Source organism: Microtus pennsylvanicus, chromosome 14 (assembly GCF_037038515.1).
Source record: "Microtus pennsylvanicus isolate mMicPen1 chromosome 14, mMicPen1.hap1, whole genome shotgun sequence".
In the NCBI taxonomy this organism is placed as follows: domain Eukaryota; kingdom Metazoa; phylum Chordata; class Mammalia; order Rodentia; family Cricetidae; genus Microtus; species Microtus pennsylvanicus.
The window spans coordinates 12,977,147-12,996,046 of record NC_134592.1 but is presented as its reverse complement, the minus strand read 5'-3'; the positions used below and the strand labels follow the sequence as shown (position 1 = coordinate 12,996,046).

The 18,900-nt window shown below is 45.0% G+C and overlaps 1 protein-coding gene across 1 annotated transcript; it reads left to right on the top strand.

The window, feature by feature from the left end:
- Positions 1-73: 73 nt before the first annotated feature.
- On the top strand, positions 74-18,430 carry Gskip (GSK3B interacting protein). Its single transcript, XM_075948121.1, has 3 exons — positions 74-176; positions 15,020-15,278; positions 16,455-18,430. The coding sequence occupies exons 1-3, from the start codon at positions 163-165 to the stop codon at positions 16,614-16,616; spliced, it is 435 nt and encodes a 144-aa protein (XP_075804236.1). The 5' UTR covers positions 74-162; the 3' UTR covers positions 16,617-18,430.
- The last annotated feature ends 470 nt before the right edge of the window (positions 18,431-18,900 follow it).

Genomic DNA, 18,900 nt, shown 5'->3' with positions numbered 1-18,900 from the left:
CGCAAGCGGAAGTGACGCCATACTGTGGGGCTGGAAGGCAGGAAAAAGAGTCCGGGCGGGATCATTTCCGGTGATGAATGGGCGGGGCGACTGTGGGGGCGGGGATGGTGCAGGCGCCTCAAGTCCAGCTCCAGACGCCTCGGGACGAGGAAGAGGAGGAACATGGGCGCTCGCAGGTGAGTGGGCGGGCAGGCAGGCTGCTGGCCGAGGGCCTTGACATCGCGGTGGCGGCGGAGTGGTAAGTGCGGGAGTACATCCGCATTCGTCCTGACAGACCTGGGGGCGGGTCCGGCCTGGGCTGTCCTCCGGGAAGTGGTTCGCCGGACGCCACAGGGCGAGGACTGGAGACTTGGCATTTCTGTCCGGGTTTTGACCGGTGCCTATTGTCAGCAAGTTGTTCCCCACCGCATGCTGGTATTGTTTGCAAAGCATCCTCCAGTTCTAGTACTTTGCTGTTTGCAGAGCTCCTGTCTCTCGTAGTATGCCGCGCCGACGACCAGGAAACTTGGGATTCGGGGCGTTTGTGGGCAATACTGTTTTCTCCGTTAAAATCCGGCGCCTTGCAACCCCGGGGAACCTCATCGAAGACTTTGTGCTCTCGGGGAGATCTGCGCAGCCGTATTTTTCCCTTTTATGAGACAATCTTGCAAAAGCACAGCTGGCTCCTTCCTGAGGCTGCCCCTAAAGGCCGGAAAGTCTGCTGTCCTGGGTTCCATTCCAGCCACTTGCCACTTAGCCACCTTGAACCTGTGCTGCCCTCTCTGAGCTTCCGTTGCCGCCTCAGCCAGCTGTGAACAGATTAATATTATAAACTTGAGAATTGAGGAAAATGAAATGTGAACAGGGAAGGAACCTAAACAGAGTCCTGGATTGAGGCGATGCTGCATCCTTAGAATCGGTTCTTTTGGTTTGGTTTGGTTTTTTGAGACAGTCTCTCACTATGTAGCTCAAGCTGACTTTGAACTTGGTATGTAGCCCAGACTGGCTTAGAACTTGGAGTCTTCATGTCTAAGTCTCCCAAATGCTGAAATTTTGGGCTTACACCACCACATAGCACTCAAGCGCTTTTTCCCTGAGTTGTAAGAAAAGGCCTCTCATATTTAAAAGATAGTATTTTTGTCAGAGACTTGGAGAAATCGAGAAAGTAGGGCACGTGGATGTCTGAGTTCTTTTCGAGACAAGAACCACCTGCGAGGCTCATCACAGGAATTATTGATAAATTCCAAGAACTTGAGGGAGCAGAGGAAGGAATGTGTTCTCATGACAGATGTAGGCCATTGCAAGGATTCGATCTGTGCACCTGGAAAAAAATAAAGAGAAATACAAGATAATCTGGCCTAAGTTTGCTAACTACAGTGCTGAAAACAGTCAGGTGTGAGGCTTAGAAGACTAACGGTGGAAAAAGCCAGACAGCACCGAAAGGACAGAACAAGTAGTCCAGATTCCATGGTTTGAGCCAGACTCTAACACTGAAGATTAGAACAAGTTGGATTCTAGATATATTTGGACACTAATAAGACGCTTGCTAAGCATGGTGGCACACACTTAATCTGAGCACTAGAGGGGCAGGTGTACACAGCTCTTCTTAAATTCAAGGCCAGCTTGGTCTATATGGGAAGACCCTGTTTGAAAGAGAGACTGATCCTAACAAGTAATAATAACAGTGCTCTTTGTAGTATAAATAAAGCAAAGTGTGGAATAGGCCCTTGCCAAATTCAGGCCTTGGGAATTTTGAACTGGACTTTGGGCTTAGTTCTGTGACTGTTGTTAACGTGGTTTCCTAACGTAATATAAAATTGCATTCAGGCTGTGTCTGGGATGCCTGCACTTACAGAAACAAAAAAAAAAGTGAAAATGAAAGATCCCACAATAACAAGCGTACTACGCCCAAATTGCCTTGTACCTTTTGTAGTAATATGGAGCGGCAGGGCTGCGTCCCCAACCCCCAGCCGCCTGCCCGGCTAGCTTATGCCCCGAAATAATTACACAGACACTGTGTTCATCTAAACACTGCTTTGGCTCATTTCTACCTAGCATCTTCTAGGCTAACTCTCCCACCTGGACTAGCCCATTTCTTATCATCTGTGTAGCACCGGTCTTACCGGGAAGATTCTAGCCTAAGTCCATCCTGGGTCGGAGCTTCATAGCGTGCATCTTCCCTGGAGCAGGTAGCATGGCGTCTCTCTCTGAGGTGTCTGCTCCGGGAGAGGAGAGCTGCGGAGTCTGACCTCACTTCCTCTTCCTCCCGGCATTCTGTTCTGTTTACTCCACCTACCTATGTCCTAACCAATGAAATGGGCCAAAGCAGTTCCTTTTAATTTAACCAATGACCTTCCTCCATCATTTCCCCTTTTTCGGTTTAAACAAAAAAAAGGTTTTAACTTTAACATAGCAAAATTACATATAACAAAACAGTTATCAAGTAAAAGTTACATCAGAAACATTTATACATATAACAAAATTGACCGTAAATCTCTATCAATAAAGCAAAATCTATACTAATGCAAATTATTCATGTCTATATCATATCCCCCTTTAAATGTAAAAGAACATTTATAAACTATTTGGGAACATGGGCGCAGTTTTTTCTCTCCAAACTGCTTCCTGCTGAATGGGGGCGTCGTTAATTAGGTCTTTCATGGTATAACCTGTGTGCTAGTTTCATCTCAGTTGGCAGTTGAGCAAAGCAATTTTCTGAAGATGTTCACAGCAACCCTTCAGGAGGACGTGGTCCATCATACCAAATCGGGATAGATGTAATCCACAAGGTCTGATCCTCTGTGAAAACAAAAGCAGAATCTCTTTTCCAAAGTATCATATCCTTAGATCCAAATTTTGAAATCATACCCTCATGATATCCGTTCTGGTTCCACTGGGCAGCCCATATAATGAAATTTCTCTCTGTACTTAGCTCCTCCACAGTCAAAAATTTTAAAGAAAACACAATGTACATAATCCAGACTCTCTGTGAATTTTCCATTTTTTACGTGGCTTATATTTCTTTATTTCTTTTAATCTCTTAACTATCTGTACTCTAAAGACTTTACCTTTTTTTTTAAACCATTAACTTTATTCTCTATATTCTTTTTCTTCTCTTTCCCAAGCCTACGTACATTCATCCAACAGTGTGACTCATTTAGTGGTCTGAATCTGTCCTATTGTGAATCTGCAATTTTTTACTATCCAGGAGCACTTTTGATTTGTGCCTGTAAATCACTAGGTGCTTAAGAATTTAAACTGTGACATTCCTAGGTTAACTTTTTGCTTTTTGAGCGTATATCTTTGACCTGGAACAATTCTGTAGACCAGGCTGTCTTTGAACTCTCAGAGATCCTCCTGTCTCTGCCTCCCAGGCATTGGGATTAAAGGTGTTTGCTACTACACCTTGAACTCACAGAGATCTGTTTGTCTCTGCCTTTTAGGCACTGGGATTAAAGGCGTTTGCTACCACACCTTGAAGTCACAGAGGTCTATCTCCCTCTGCCTCCCAAGTGTTGGGATTAAAGGTGTGTACTACGACACACAACAACTCTCTTCCTTTTTTTTTTAAGAACTTCAACTTTTAGCTTGCATATATTTTTAACACACAGTAAGCCATTTAGAAATTTTCTTTGTCTCTGAATCTCTCTTTACTGTATATCTCTCTTTGTTTTTCTGACCACATGAGTCTTTAATTTACCAAGCAGTCTCAGTAGGACTAAAGGCGTGGCTTTGACGGCTAGATGTAGCCCATTCCTTAGCTTTCCAGCCTCGTGGCTGAGGTACTGGCTGTAGCCACGTTTATAGCCACACCTCTATGGCGTTTCAAGGTCCCTGCCAGCCAGCAAGCTACAACAGACAACACTCAAATCCTCTCTCAGTAGCCGGCCCTCCTGCCTCAAACAGTCAGAGTTTGCCCTTGCAGGATGGCCCAGAAAGCCAGCATTTTTAAACGCGCAGCTTTTTTCCTGCTATGGCTGAAAACCGAAAAGCATGCGTTCAGCTTTTCGTCAACACCGTTTAAGTGTTTCGTGGCAGGACCTCTTAATGAGCTGCAGGGTTTTGCAGCTGAAGCTGAGTCAGGAAGCCTCTTGGGGCTACCAGGTAGGAGCGGCACTCAGCACTTTAATTCTGAGACTGAGCGTGCAGCACAGAAATTCTTTTCATCCAAGTAACATCCAAATCTGACACGCAGAGCACTGCGCAGTCTAAAAACACGTCTCTGTATGGCGGCAGGAATCCGCCATGCTCTTCCGCCTGCCTAAGCCTGATTCTGCCTTCTGCCCAGGAGCAGGCGGGGAGCTCTGAGTCATCGTCATGGTCTCAGAGCACTCTCCTTCCGATCCCAAGCGGGAACACAAACATAAAGGCAGAGTTTGCACTGGGGGCACAGCCCCAAGAAGCTGTGCTTTAAAATGACACAGCGTTTTTTCTGCTGCTGTTGCCGAATCAGGAAATCTCTCTACAGCACGCCACCAACAAACAGCAAAAATCTGTGTTAAACGCTCTCTTCCTTATTTTTAAGCCTTCTCAGGTTTTTTAAGTGGGTTTAGCCCCACGTTGGGCGCCATTTGTAGTAATATGGAGCGGCAGGGCTGCGTCCCCAACCCCCAGCCGCCTGCCCGGCTAGCTTATGCCCCGAAATAATTACACAGACACTGTATTCATTTTAACACTGCTTTGGCTCATTTCTACCTAGCATCTTCTAGGCTAACTCTCCCACCTGGACTAGCCCATTTCTTATCATCTGTATAGCACCGGTCTTACCGGGAAGATTCTAGCCTAAGTCCATCCTGGGTCGGAGCTTCATAGCGTGCGTCTTCCCTGGAGCAGGTAGCATGGCGTCTCTCTCTGAGGTGTCTGCTCCGGGAGAGGAGAGCTGCTGAGTCTGACCTCACTTCCCCTTCCTCCCAGCATTCTGTTCTGTTTACTCCACCTACCTATGTCCTAACCAATGAAATGGGCCAAAGCAGTTCCTTTTAATTTAACCAATGACCTTCCTCCATCAACCTTTTATACTTTCTAGGAGAGAGTCATCATAGTTAGGATCTAAGAACTGTTATCACACCTTGAGCTCAAATGGGATGCAGACTCATTCCAGCTCCCAGGGCTGTTTTTAAGTTTAGCTTAGGCAACTTCCTAGTGTAGAATGCTGGCACCATAGCATTGATTGAGGAAGATAAAGATAATTACTCAACCAGATACTGTCAACTTTGTAAAAAATTAGTGGCAGGTGCATCAAGTCAAAATAATATTCTTAATAGGAATTCACACAGTTCACTGTGATGGTGTTGATAATACTGCAGACCTGCCTGGGAGAGCCCAGTGGAGCATGCCTATCATCCCAGCACCTGGGAAGTAAAGACACAAGGACCAGGAGCACAGTGTCATCCTTGGTTACATACCAGGTTTGAAACCTGCCTGGGTTGATGTGACCCTGTTTCAAACAACAGGGAAAGATCACAGACCAGTAACATGGTTCAGCAGGCAGTCACTTGGGTTTGGTTCCCCAGGACCCACAAGGTAAAAGTCGAGAACCAGGTTCCCCCAGTTGTCCTCTATCTCCAAATGAGCACCATAGCGTGTGCACAACCCACCCATCCACCCCCAGCATGCACACGCGTGTGCATGCATGTGCACACACACACACAAATAAGTATATAAATGTGAGGAATATTATTTAGAAAAAGGCGTGTACAGAACAAGACTACAGTGTCGAAACTGCCGTGCCCCCGTAGCAGCCATCAGTGTGCATGTGTGAAGAGCACTGACCCTGGACTCAGAAACCTGCAGTTTTCGGATCTGCAGCTGCCTTTTTATTTTTTGAGCATGATGGTGAATGCCTGTAATCACAGCTTTTGGGAAGCAGGGACAGGAGTGTGGCTCATTCAAGGAAGGCTACCCTCAGCTACATAATGACACTATCTCAATAAAGAAGACCAGGAGAACTGAAGAGATGGCTAACAGCTCTTGCTGCTCTCCAAAGGACCCAGATTTGTCCCAGCACCGTGTCAGGTGGCTCATAAGACACATACCTACAAATGATTAAGAATAGTAAACTTTGGGACTGGAGAGAAAGTTAAGAGCACTGGCTGCTTTTCCAGAGGTCCTGAGTTTAATTCCCAGCAACCACATGGTGGCTCACAACCATCTGTAATGAGATCTCGTGCCATATTCTGGCCTGCAGGGATACCTGCAGGCAGAGCACTATATACATAATAAATCCTTTACAAATATAATAATTGTCCTATTGTCAAATGATTAATAATAATAAATAAACTTTGAGAACAAGGCCAGGCGTGGTGGTCCACACCTTTCTTCCCAGCACTCCAGAGGCAGAGACTTGCCTCTTTAAGTAGTAAGTGCCATACCGGTCAGAGATACATAATGAGACTCTGTTTCAAAATAAACAACAACAAAACTGACTGTAGGGCTGGAAAGATGGTTCAGCAGTTAAAAACCACTGGCTATTCTTCTAGAGGCCCCAAGTTTCATACACAACACCCATATGCTAACTCCTCAGTCTAACTACAGTCCCTGGGAATCCCGACATCCTCTTCTGGTCTCCTCAGCATCAGGTTCTTACTTGATACACAGACATAGATGCAGGCAAGACACCCATATACATAAATGTATTTTTTAATTTTTACAAAACAAATTTATAATGTGTACTAATAAGCAGGAGTGGGGAGCTAGGCATCAAACCTAGGGCCTCACACATACTCAGCACACTCTACTATTGAGCTCTATCGCCTGCCCCAAGAGATATTTTTTTCCTTTGGAGACACCATCTCATTGTCACCAAGATTGACCTAGTACTTGCAGATGACACTCTTAATTCACCCTCTTTCTGCCTCATGCCCCTGAATGCTGGGTTTACAAGCGTGCCGCCACACCTGACCCCAGCATAATTCTTGAACTTAGCGTGTGCCCGGCACTACTCCAAGCACTTTGTTATGTTCCCCTATCTAGACCTGTCAGCACCATTTAAAGGTCGACTTTAGGGTTAGCTTCACTCCAGAGAGAAGGAGTGTGAGATCTCTTGCCTGAGTTCCGGAGCATTCAACAGAGGTTCCTGCCGAGACCAGTCTGCTTGAGAGCCCACCGAGCACAACACCATACTGCCACTGGTCATGTGAAGAGGACTTTCCCAGATTAAAACGTAAGACAAAAATAAAGGGCATAACGTCGGTCATTCGCGCTATCACCTGACGGCTGTGGTAGTACTGGGAAGCCACACCTGCTCTAAAGGATTGGTGATCTCTGCCCTGTCACACACATTGTTGTGAAGAGATATATATCTGTCACTTTGTCTCTTCTGTCATCACAGGTGACTCTCCCAATCTTTGCTGCTCTGAGTTTGCAATGCAACAAAATAAGGTCTAATGAAATAACGTGGAGAATGTAAGATCCAGCAGTCAGTATCTTGATTGTTATTAATCTTCAAAAACAAAAATGGTAGCATGGCCCAGAAATCACCAACAGATGGAGAAAGCAGAGCCTTGAATCACTTATGTGGGTGTTTTAAAGGATCCTTGCCGGACTCACCAGACAAACAATTTGGTGCCTGAGAATAACACATGGCACTTGTGGAGTTGCAGTCTTTGAAGGTTCGGACCACAGACGGCTGCTCACTGTGGTAGACAGAGCAGCAGTGTAAGGCTTAAAGGAAAGTGGTGACACTTCCTTAAAATTATTGTGTGTACATTGGGTGTTTAGCCTGCATGTATGAATGTGCACTCTGTGTGTGCCTGATGTCTGAGGAGACCAGAAGAGAATGCTGAATCTCCTAGGACTGGAGTTAAAGGCTGTTATGAGCTGCCATACTGGTGCTGAGACTCGAACCTGGTCTTCTGGAAGAGCAGCCAATATTGTTAATTACTGAGCCATCTCTCCTGTCCTGGGATCACTATTCTGAATTATTTGTTTTATGTTGGTTAGAATTTTCCCTACTTTTATCTCCAAGAATCCAGTTTCCTGGAGAGCTGTGTAGTAAGAATCAGTACTGCCTTTGCATCCAATACTTAAGAATATTTTTTTTAGAAACTCAGTCTCTGTTTTTGAGAATTCTGGGATCATTGCCCCTGTTTCCTTTAGAAAACTCAGGTTATTACCCTGTATACCTCCACCCCAGTTACTCCTTAGTCAGTGGAACACAGCGCTATCTGTTGGCGTGGTTTGCTGCACTGGACCATGTACAGTCATTGCTGAAGTTGGAGTGCAGAGTAACTATAAACCAGGGTAGAAATAAAATAGACATCTCAAGTGACTCTGACTTAAATTCTTCAATTCCAACGATATATGTGTGAGGCTGTAGCAATGACTCAGCAGTTAAAAGAATTTGCAGAGGACCTGAGTTCAATTTCCAGCACCCACTGTAACTCAAGTTCCAGGGAATCTGACACCCTCTTCTGGCCTGTGTGGGCACTGCATGTACTTGGTGTACAGACAAATGCAGGCAAAACACCCATATATATAAAAGAATGATTTTAAAAAGTTGAAGTATTTAAAAATTTGAAGAGCCATTGAAAACAAATAAAAGAGCCGGATGATGGTGGCGCACACCTTTAATCCCAGCACTCAGGAGACAGAGACAGGTAGATCTCTGTGAGTTCAAGGCCAGCCTGGTCTTTGGTTTACAGAGCGAGTTCCAAGGCAACCAAAGCTGTTAGACAGAGAAACCTGTCTCAAAAAAAAAAAAAAATGTAGCCGGGCAGTGGTGGCGCACGCCTTTAATCCCAGCACTCGGGAGGCAGAGGCAGGCGGATCTCTGTGAGTTCGAGGCCAGCTTGGTCTACAAGAGCTAGTTCCAGGTCAGAAACCAAAAGCTCCGGAGAAACCCTGTCTCGAAAATCAAACAAAAAAAAAAACAAAATCAAAAAAAAATGTAAATGATGTTATAGAATATAAAGATTAAAAAAGGCTTGAGCATTTCCCAAATTCTAAACAATGCTAATTAGAATTGTTTTTATTCCCCTTTATTTTTTGAATAGCTGTTTAAAGGTGAAGGCAGTTTGAACGTTTCATTTTATGTGGAACAGATGTTACTGGTTCCTTGAGCTGCTGTAGCAGTGGCTTGACTTCCGAGGCGCATGCTTCTGCTTCCCCCACCATTGTTTTCCAGTGTCACACGGTAGCTCATTGTTTTCTTACTGCGAACAATGCTTCTTTGTACGGCAGAGAAAGTGGAATATGCGTTAGTTTCTCCTGCTGTGACAAAGCATCCAACATAAACTGCCTAAGGAGTGGAGCTGGATTTGGTCCCAGCCCAGAAGTACTAGCGGAGGAGCTGTGGACTAACTGCCTTGCTTCTCCTGACATGAGGACATCATTCACAGGGGAGCTGCAGAGCTGGGCTGCTCACCTAGTGACAGCTCAGAAAAGAAAGGCCCAGGAGCAGGTTGTGTATGTCTATAAAAGTCCCCAAATTCTAAGCAATGACTTCACGTCATTGTTTCTGTCATCCCCAACAAGGCTCTATCAAGGTTGATAGAGGTCAGAGCTCTGACTGATAAGGTCAGAGCCTTGTGACTGAGCCACAGCACAGGTTTAGCTGTGTCAGGTGAGGACCCAGGTTGCAGATATGAGCCTGTGTGGGTATATGTCGTTCCAGACCATTACCAAGTACTAAACAACCGGGACTGTCAACACAGACAACAGCTTCTGTGTGGTGCTGAGGATTGAACCCACAACCTTACACGTGCTGGAGAAGAACGCTGCCACGAAGCTATACACCCAACCACCACTACCCCAACATTCTTTTTTAATTATATGTGTGTGTGCAGACATATACTCACAAGTACAGGTGCCTGCAGAGGTCAAAAGAAGACATGGAGGCCAGAAGAGGGCCAGATCCCCTGGCACTAGAATTGTGAGCAGAGTAACAAGCTGTTGTGAGCTGCCTGAAGTGAGTGATGGGAACTGAACTCCGTTTCTCAGGAAGAGCAGCAAGCACTTTTCATACTTTTGGTTTTTTTGTCAGCAAACAGTCTTTACTTTTGGTTTTGTTTGTTTGTTCGTTTGTTTTGAAACAGGTAGGGCTACGCAGAAAAACGGTATCTCAGTACTGCAGATTTGCTAATCTGAAAATAGCAATAGAAACTCTCAAAGTGGAACAAAGGAGAGGAAAATGAGCGGAGCAAAAGGACAAGGAGACAAGGACACCCTCATCTCCAGATCAAAGGGACAGGGCTCAGGTGGTAGAATGCTTGCTTAGCCCTGGATTCATACCCCAGCATCAGCAACACATGAAACCAGACATGGTGGAGTGGGTGTGGTGGTGCACATCTTAATCCCAGCTCTTGGGAAGCAGAGGCAGGCAGGTCTCTGGGTTCAAGACCACTCTGATCTGGAGTGAGGCCCAGGACAGCCAGGGTCACAAAGAAAAACCCTGTTACAAAAAGCAAAAACAACAATAACCAAAAAAAACCCACAGACATGGTGTCTCACACCTGTAACCACAGGCCCCCAAGCAAGAGGTCAGAGACTCAGAAGAGTACTTCATTCTTGGCTGTATACTGAGTTCCAAGCCTGTCTTGGCTACGTGAGACCTTGACCCAAAAAAAGGCAAAATTAACATGTATTATGAGTTTTTAACAAATATGGAAGAGAGCATATGACAAAATAGCCAGGGTTGTATGATATACTCTCCTGAAGTTTCCATACATGAAGAACAACACAACACCTGTGTCGCAGCTACGTTGTGATTCAGTGTATACCTTATTTCTGAAGCAAGCACCAGAAACAAAACTTATAAGTAATTACATATCTGTAGTCCCAGCACTCTGGAGGGTCAAGAAGTTCAAGGTCATCCTATACTTCATAGCAAGTTTGAGGCCAGCCTAGGCACATAACTTTTTAAAAAAAAAAAACCACCAAGTAGAAGTTTGATAATTAGCCAGCCCGATCAGACAGAACAACAAGGAAATGGAAATAAAGCATGGGTGAGAAAAAGGGAAACAAGATAGTAAATCCACACTTAGCCATGTCTGTGATTGTAGTGACCCTCCTCAGTATTCTCACCCTGTGCACAACCGACTAATGCTTTCTTCCCCTTCAGAGCCCTTTTTGCCATTGGACTCACCAATTCCATGAGTCACGTCACACCATAGATCACATCACAGAGTGTCCTCACTCTGAAGATAAGAGCACTGGGAGCCCAGAAAGGTTTTGTGGCCACCCAAATATAGAGACACTTAATGGTGGAGCCTATAGTTGAACCACACATAGCCTTGTTCTCTATATCAGCTATTCACAATTAAGTATATTTCTTCAGTTAAGATTATGATCATATTTGTGGTTTTAATATTTGTATAACTATTCACATGGGTGTTTCATTCCCAAAATTAGACTTTAAACTACTAGTAGATATCTTTGTTAGTCTGATTCTTTTTTCTTTTTTTTCTTTTTCTTTTTTTTTTTTTAAGACAGGGTTTCTCTGTAGCTTTGGAGTCTGTCCTGGAACTAGCTCTTGTAGACCAGGCTGGCCTCGAACTCACAGAGATCCGTCCACCTCTGCCTTCCAAGTGCTAGGATTAAAGGTGTGCGCCACCACTGCCTGGCCCTTAGTCTGATTCTTGTTTTGGGGTTTGTTTGTTTTTTTTTTTTTATTTTCGATACAGGGTTTCTCTGTGGCTTTGGAGCCTGTCCTGGAACTAGCTCTGTAGACCAGGCTGGTCTCGAACTCACAGAGATCCGCCTGCCTCTGCCTCCCAAGTGCTGGGATTAAAGGCGTGCGCCACCACCGCCCGGCCCTTAGTCTGATTCTTAAAGAACATTCTGGTTAAAGGCAGGCCTAGTGGTGCGTGCCTGGATCCCGACACTTAGAGGAGATGAAGCAGAAGTGCGGGCCCAGTCTAGGTAACATGAAACCCTGTCTCAAAATGAGAAAGAAGAGAAGACATTCTAGATACATGAGTAAGTGAAGTTAAGACCCTTAATTAGGAAACGTAGTGTCAGGGCTGGAGAGATGGCTCAGCAGTTATTAGCACTTGTTGCTCTTGCAGGGGCCTGGGTTCAGTTCGCAGCAGCCACATATGGCTCACAACTGTCTGTGACAGGAGGCTGTATGTACTGTCATGACAGTAGATAATGGATTCTATAAATGGAAAGGCAAATCTATATACAGAGTATTGTGGACGGAGTGCTGACTTTCCCACAGGGAAACTGGCCCAGTGTAATCATTCTGCCACCAGGCTGGGCTGCTTCCAACAGATTTAGTACTTGGCAGCAGCCATAGCTAGGGCAGCCTTGGAGAGTAGAGGACACAGGAAGGGACTGTAAGCAAAGGAAGTCAAGTGGCCTTGGGAGTTGGAAACCACAAGGAAATGCCCAGCTCTCTGACTCCTTCAGAGGGAACAGGCCATGCCAGTGCCTTCATTTTATGCTTCACACCTCCAGAACGTTCAGAAAATGAAGGTGCTCCTTCACATGCTGTACCGATGATCATTTGCTGAGCAGCACTAGGAAACTAATAACAAGCACATATTGATACTCAATTCTACAACAACGTTTTTACCAACCACTTTCTGCATAATAGGCACAAAAAAAATTCCTTGTCATTGCACTTCCTGTGTTTAAAATCTCCTTACCTCCATAAAGCTGTTGGAGAGCTAGGTCAGCCGCTGCCTTTGATTTTGGATGGACTAATCAGTGAGAATGCTTTCTATTGCCAGCGGTGTCAGGGGACTTTGCTGGCTCCGGTGACTGAAAAGTGCCGAGATTGGGAAACTGGCTTGGCTCTCCTGCTCTTCTGTTTCTTCTGCTGTTCTCTTTCCCTTGTCAGAATTGTCCCTGGAGTCCTGCCCTCATCTCAAGATGGCTGCCAAGCGTGTGCCGTGATAGGGCTAAAAAGACCACAGAGAAGTCCATGCACTATTGGTTGAGAGGGGCTACGGCTGAGTTATGGAGTCAGTCTGAGCCACACCACCTGCTGAGCTCACTCAGGAAGAAGCATCATTCCCCTCAGAAAATCTGGTGCAGTAGGCATGGGAAAGGCGGTGCCCACATAGTAAGGTCTGTTACGGTCAGCAGTCGGTCAGAGCTGGAGATTGAGGCTTCAGTGATGAAGAGCCGGCCCTGCCCCTTCACAGCGGGTTCGGGTGCCAGCACCCAGGCAGTGACTCCAGCCGCAGAGGGCCAACACCTTACCTCCGTGGGCACCTGCACACATGCACAAAAACAACATACAGACACATGAGCCTGCACATAAATCATTGTCAGAAGTTCTAAGTTTTCCACATTATTCTCTGAGGGATGTATGAAATCTCCTAGGTGTCTTCTCCTTTTTGGAGCTTGAGGCTTATCATTGCCTAGGAACCACCTGGTGACCTACTCTGCCAACCTGTAAGGCCCTCTTCCGTGCCAGTGCCAGACTCCTGCTCAGAGAACTTTAGGAACATCTTTTTCATGTAATGATTATCCTGAAGTCTGTAACTGAGATGAGTAGCTACCAAGATAAAGACATGACATGCATGGGGTCTAGAGGCTAAAACCTTCCAATATGATTTCTTTTTTTAATTGAACCAAGGCTGCAGTGATGAGAGCCTGAATCCTAACCATTAGAACACCAGGGACGAAACAGAATCTATAAACTATATTCAATGGTCACATCTATAAAACCAAGTATAATCTTAAACAGTGTTAATTGAGTAAGAGAGACATATCTAAAGCACAGTAACCAGTTTTAGATTTTCAGTACATAGCATCATCTATTTTCCTAGGTATGGATGGGAGCTCTGATTTCACACAGATCCTGTGTGACCTCAGCAGCTAAAACTATCCTGTAGGCCTCTCAAAAGGGCATACACATTAAAACAATGAGCCCTTGTCCTTGCCTCTCAGATTGACAAGTTAAAAAAGGAAAGCTTGGATCGAAAGTGCCCCTCCCTCCAGTCTGCCTGTGGAGTGAGTCAGCAGGGCTTACCCTTCGGGGACACCTGTTGAACGGTAGCGCGTAGGCATGTCCTCTGACCTTGCAGTTGCCGTTCTCAATATCTAATTAGAGAAACAATCACACATTTGAACTATGAGCTCACCGGGCCTGGTGGTGTACACCCTTAATCCAGTACTTGGGAGTGGAGGCCAACCTGCACCATATGGAGTCCCTATCTCAGAAAAATAAATAAAATTATGTGCTCGTTCACTGAGGCCTTGTGTGAAATAGCTAAACATGGTGATAAGACCAGTGTTTGCTAAAGTGAGAGTTGATGTTCTAAGGCTGGCAAGATGGCTCAGTGGGTAAAGGTGCTTGCTGCCAAGCCCAGTGGCCTGAGTCCAGTCCCCAGGACACACAGGCTGGAGAGTCCTGCAGCCACATCATGCCATAGCAAGCATGTGTGTCCATACACACACTCACAAATAAATAGTTTGTGGGGGTTTTTTAAGTTTTAGGAAAAGAATGAAGAAAGGGAATTTTGTTCTCAAAATTCATATCTATTTATAATTTTGCTGTGAAAAAAACTACTAGAAATGGTTTTAGGCAGTATTTTCCCAGAAAAAAATTAGTAGTTTGTGTGTGTGTGTACATGCATGTGCGTGTGGTGGTTTATGCTCCCATGGGTAAAGAGATCAGAGGACATCAGTGCTAGTTGGCTACCAGCAAGCTACAGCCTTTGTCCTCTCGGCACTGAGGTCATGGGTGCGCTTGCCACCGTGCCAGTGTGGGTACATGAGTGCTGGCATTGAACTTGGGTCCTCGTGCTTGCGCAGTAAGTGACTTACCCACTGAGCCATCTCCCTGCCTGCTGTGTTTTATACTGAGTGTCCATTGTAAGGCTTAATTATTTTAATCAAATATAATTTCAATTATCTTTCTACTTTAAAAAATGTGTTCTAGCTGGAACACAAAGGTGTGGTGGCGCACGCCTTTAATCCCAGGACTCGGGAGGCAGAGACAGGTGGATCTCTGAGTTTGAGGCCAGCCTGGTCTACAAGAGCTAGTTCCAGGACAGGCTCCAAAGCTATAGAGAAACCCTGTCTCAAAAAACCAAAAAAAAAAAAAAAAAAAAAAAAAAAAAAAAACGTTTCTATTTTGTTGCAGAATGGAAACAGACTATAACCCCGTGGAGCTGAGCAGTATGTCTGGGTTTGAAGAGGGCTCCGAACTCAATGGGTTTGAAGGAACTGATATGAAGGACATGCGGTTGGAGGCTGAAGCAGTTGTAAATGATGTTCTCTTCGCTGTCAACAGTATGGTTGTCTCAAAAAGCCTGCGCTGTGCGGATGACGTGGCATACATCAACGTGGAGACAAAGGAGAGGAACAGATACTGCCTGGAGCTCACAGAAGCAGGGCTCAGGGTAACTCGCTTTTATCTTTAGAAGAAGAAGAAAGCATATCTTTACCACTTTATCAGAAAGGATAGAGAAGGGCATTATATAAAAACTAGTCATGGAGTCAGGTGGTGGCACACGCCTTTAATCCCAGCGCTCAGGAGGCAGAGGCAGGTGGATCTCTGAGATCAAGGCCAGCCAGGACAATATATTGAGATCCTGTCTTAGAGAGAGGGAGAGGGAGTGGGGAGTAGAGGAGAGAGTAGAAGATTGGGGAGAGAGGGGAGGGACAGACGTGGGGAGAGGTGTAGGAAAGAAGGAAGGGTCTTGGTGGTAGAATCTTTGCCTAGAACATATGTGACCCTGGGTTCGATTCTTGGCAGCAGGCTGGAATGGGAAGGCTTTGTCACCAGAATCTTTGTTGCAAGCAGGTACCTTGATGTGGAAGATCGTCCGTGTGTATTGAATTCAGCAAGGGTTTGTGCTGGAGAGAACTCTGGCTAGGAATGCATACTTCTCTTGCACCAGTTTGATTCCCATCATCCACATGTTAGTCAGCTCACAGCCACCTGTGACTGTAGCTCCAGGAGACCCAGACTCTCTTTTGGCCTCCATGAACACCTGCGCTCAGATAAACACAGGCACACATATACATAATTTAAAATCAAAATGGGGGGGGTAGAGAGATGGCTCAGTGGTTAAGAGCTTTGCCTGCTCTTCCAAAGGTCCTGAGTTCAATTTCCAGCAACCACATGTGTTCACAACCATCTGTAATGAGATTTAGTGCCCTCTTCTGGCCTGCAGGGATACATGCAGACAGAAGACTGAATATATAATAAATAAGTAAATCTTTTTTTAAAAAATCAAAATAAGGATTAAAAATATTTTGAGATATGAAAAGTGAAGTGCTATTTTATTTTAGCGTTGCTTTTAAGATTTTCAACGCTTGGAAAGGGGGCAGAAGTGAGCAAAGCAAACCTTAAGGAGCCATGGAGAAGCATGTTTCGGGTAGTGGTCTTGTCTGTGTTGTAAACTACCTAGATTGTAACAGCTGTTAGATTGTAACAGCTGTTCTGAAACGCGTGCCCCTCCTGAGAAATAGTGATCACGTGTCAGTACAGAATGAGCCATTCAGACCCCTGGCTCTTGCCTTATGTGTCGGGATGGGAGCTGATGACCACTCGCTGTTGTCTTCTTTCGCAGGTGGTGGGCTATGCTTTTGACCAGGTGGAGGACCATTTGCAGACCCCTTACCATGAGACAGTCTACTCCTTGTTGGATACGCTCAGCCCTGCCTACCGGGAAGCATTCGGAAATGCACTTCTTCAGAGACTGGAAGCTTTGAAAAGGGATGGGCAGTCATGACTCATTTTCCTCATAGTGGGGCTGCTGCTGGTATAGAGCGCTAACATAACCTTTGACATCCTTGCATATAATCATTGTAGAAAGTGCATCGTCGGCTTTATGTGTTTATCATTCCTTCACATGTAGGCTTTTGACTCAACATAATTGACGCACAAATTGTCTCAGTTCCAGATTCATTTAAGGGAATTTCAAGGCCATTACTCTAACACTGTCATTGCATTCTGATTTCTTCACACAGCCTCTCTACATTTCAATACCTAATCAGCATTTCATTCTCTTACTACAGGGCTTCAATGCTGCCAGCACTCTTTTACATAGAAAATTCTAGATTTGCACAGTGATATAGAAATTAGAATCATCTAACTTCAGACCTGGATTCAGCCTGCTAAATCAGGGGTTTACTACTAGCTTGGACTGACTTAGTAGTGGTTATTTTGTTACTGGCCTTACTGGAAACAAACTGACAACTAGCTTCCCCTGCACAAATTCGGGATTTACTGTTCTACTTAATCTACTTACATTACCAGATGGACTGATGAAGATGAATTGCTTCTCTGTTACTCAACGAGGATGAAATGAAAGGCAGGGACAGAAATAGTTCTCTATTCCTTGTTTGCAACAGCCAGCCAACCTAGAGAGGACAGACCGTTAGCAAATGAATGTAACAATTACTCATTTCCAAGCTATCTAAGCACATGAGCAAAGAGAGGAACAGGCCCCACTGCATCTCAGCCTGTATAATTTCAAAGGAAGGGGATTCTCGCTTCCTAGGAAACAATATTTTGGCCTGTGTTGATTCTTATTCCGAATGTTTGTTTACAATGTACAGTATATATATATATTCAGAAAGTATTTTTGCTTCAACACTTACTTTCTATAAAGTAGTGCTTTGGTATTCCCGCAGCACCCCTCTTCCCTGCAGTCGGACAGTGTTCTGTCTCATTGCCACGTGTACAGTGTAATATGAGTGCATTGTATGGTTTGAAACCAAAGGATGAATGAAGCATTCAGAAACTTGATATTTAAAAAAGAGATGCTCTGTATTTTATATTTTATTACAGTCCCTGGTGTTTATAAACTTAATAAAACACTTCATGCTGCTGCATGTGTTCCAGTACGTGACGAACAGAAAGGACCTGGGTGTTGTATTTTAATTGTCACCCAAAGCAGCCGCTGCAGAGATGCATAGCGGCCATCTGCATCTGGGCGCACTCTTCATGCATTTGTCACTGCAGATGTTTTTGTCGTTAGTTTTCACATGGGCATTTTTAGCCTCTGAAGATCATGTGAGAGAAGGTGAGGCAGAGCACTTGGCTGTCATGGGAAAGCACCGGGTTCAATCCTGAGGATTAAAACCATTTGAACAACTCAAAATGGCTGGGCGGTGGTAGCACACGCCTTTAAATCCCAGCACTCGGGAGGCAGAGGCAGACAGATCTCTGTGAGTGCGAGGCCAGCCTGGTCTACAGAGTGAGTTCCAGAACAGCCAAGACTGTTACACAGAGAAACTCTATCTTGAAAAAAAAAAGAAAGAACCTCAGAATGATTATGTGGACCAGGATGATAGCGTTCCTCTGTATTGCTGACCCCAGCAGAGATCACCGGGTGCTCGAGCCTGGCCTTGTGAGGCACTCATGCTGGCATGATGATTGGGCAATGAAGCCCAACTTCAGGTTGAATTTTTTCATGCTTAATCTCAGGCTAACAGAAGAAAATGATGTTTGTAGAGTTTGAATAAAATTGTTTACTTGCTTTTGAGTTGCATATAAAGTGATCATGTGTTTAAAAATTAAAATTGTTCATTTTGTGGTAAATGACTGATTCAAGACCTGTTCATCCATGTTATACATTGAGCTGAAGTGAGTGAAGGCTGTCAGTCCTTTCTTTACCTAGAATCAAGGAAGTAGGTAAAAGTACAACTAATGAAAGCATGGGCAGACCTCCATCCTAAACTAAGCCAGTTTTAAAATTAAGTCTTGATTTTACTTCTAAAGGGAAAAAATCCAGCTGGTCACTGGTAGTGCATGCCTTTAATCCCAACAGGGAGGCAGAGGCAGGTGGATCTCTGTGAGTTCACGGCCAGCCTGGTCTGGGCATGGAGGCACACACCGTCCAAGCACTTGGAAGTTGGAGGCAGGAGAGCCTAGTCTAAGGTCATCATCCTCCACTATATAGGGAAGCGGTCCACAGGAGACTGCTAAAACAAACTCTGGACAAATGATTTTTGGCAACTCAAAGGGGGAAAGAAGCTGTCCACTGACCGCTTAAAGGGGGTTCCAAATGA

Excerpts from the sequence above, each read along its gene's own strand:
- Gskip (XM_075948121.1), top strand. Across the intron at positions 15,279-16,454 it reads TCACAGAAGCAGGGCTCAGG|GTGGTGGGCTATGCTTTTGA; the intron begins GTAACTCGCTTT and ends CTTCTTTCGCAG.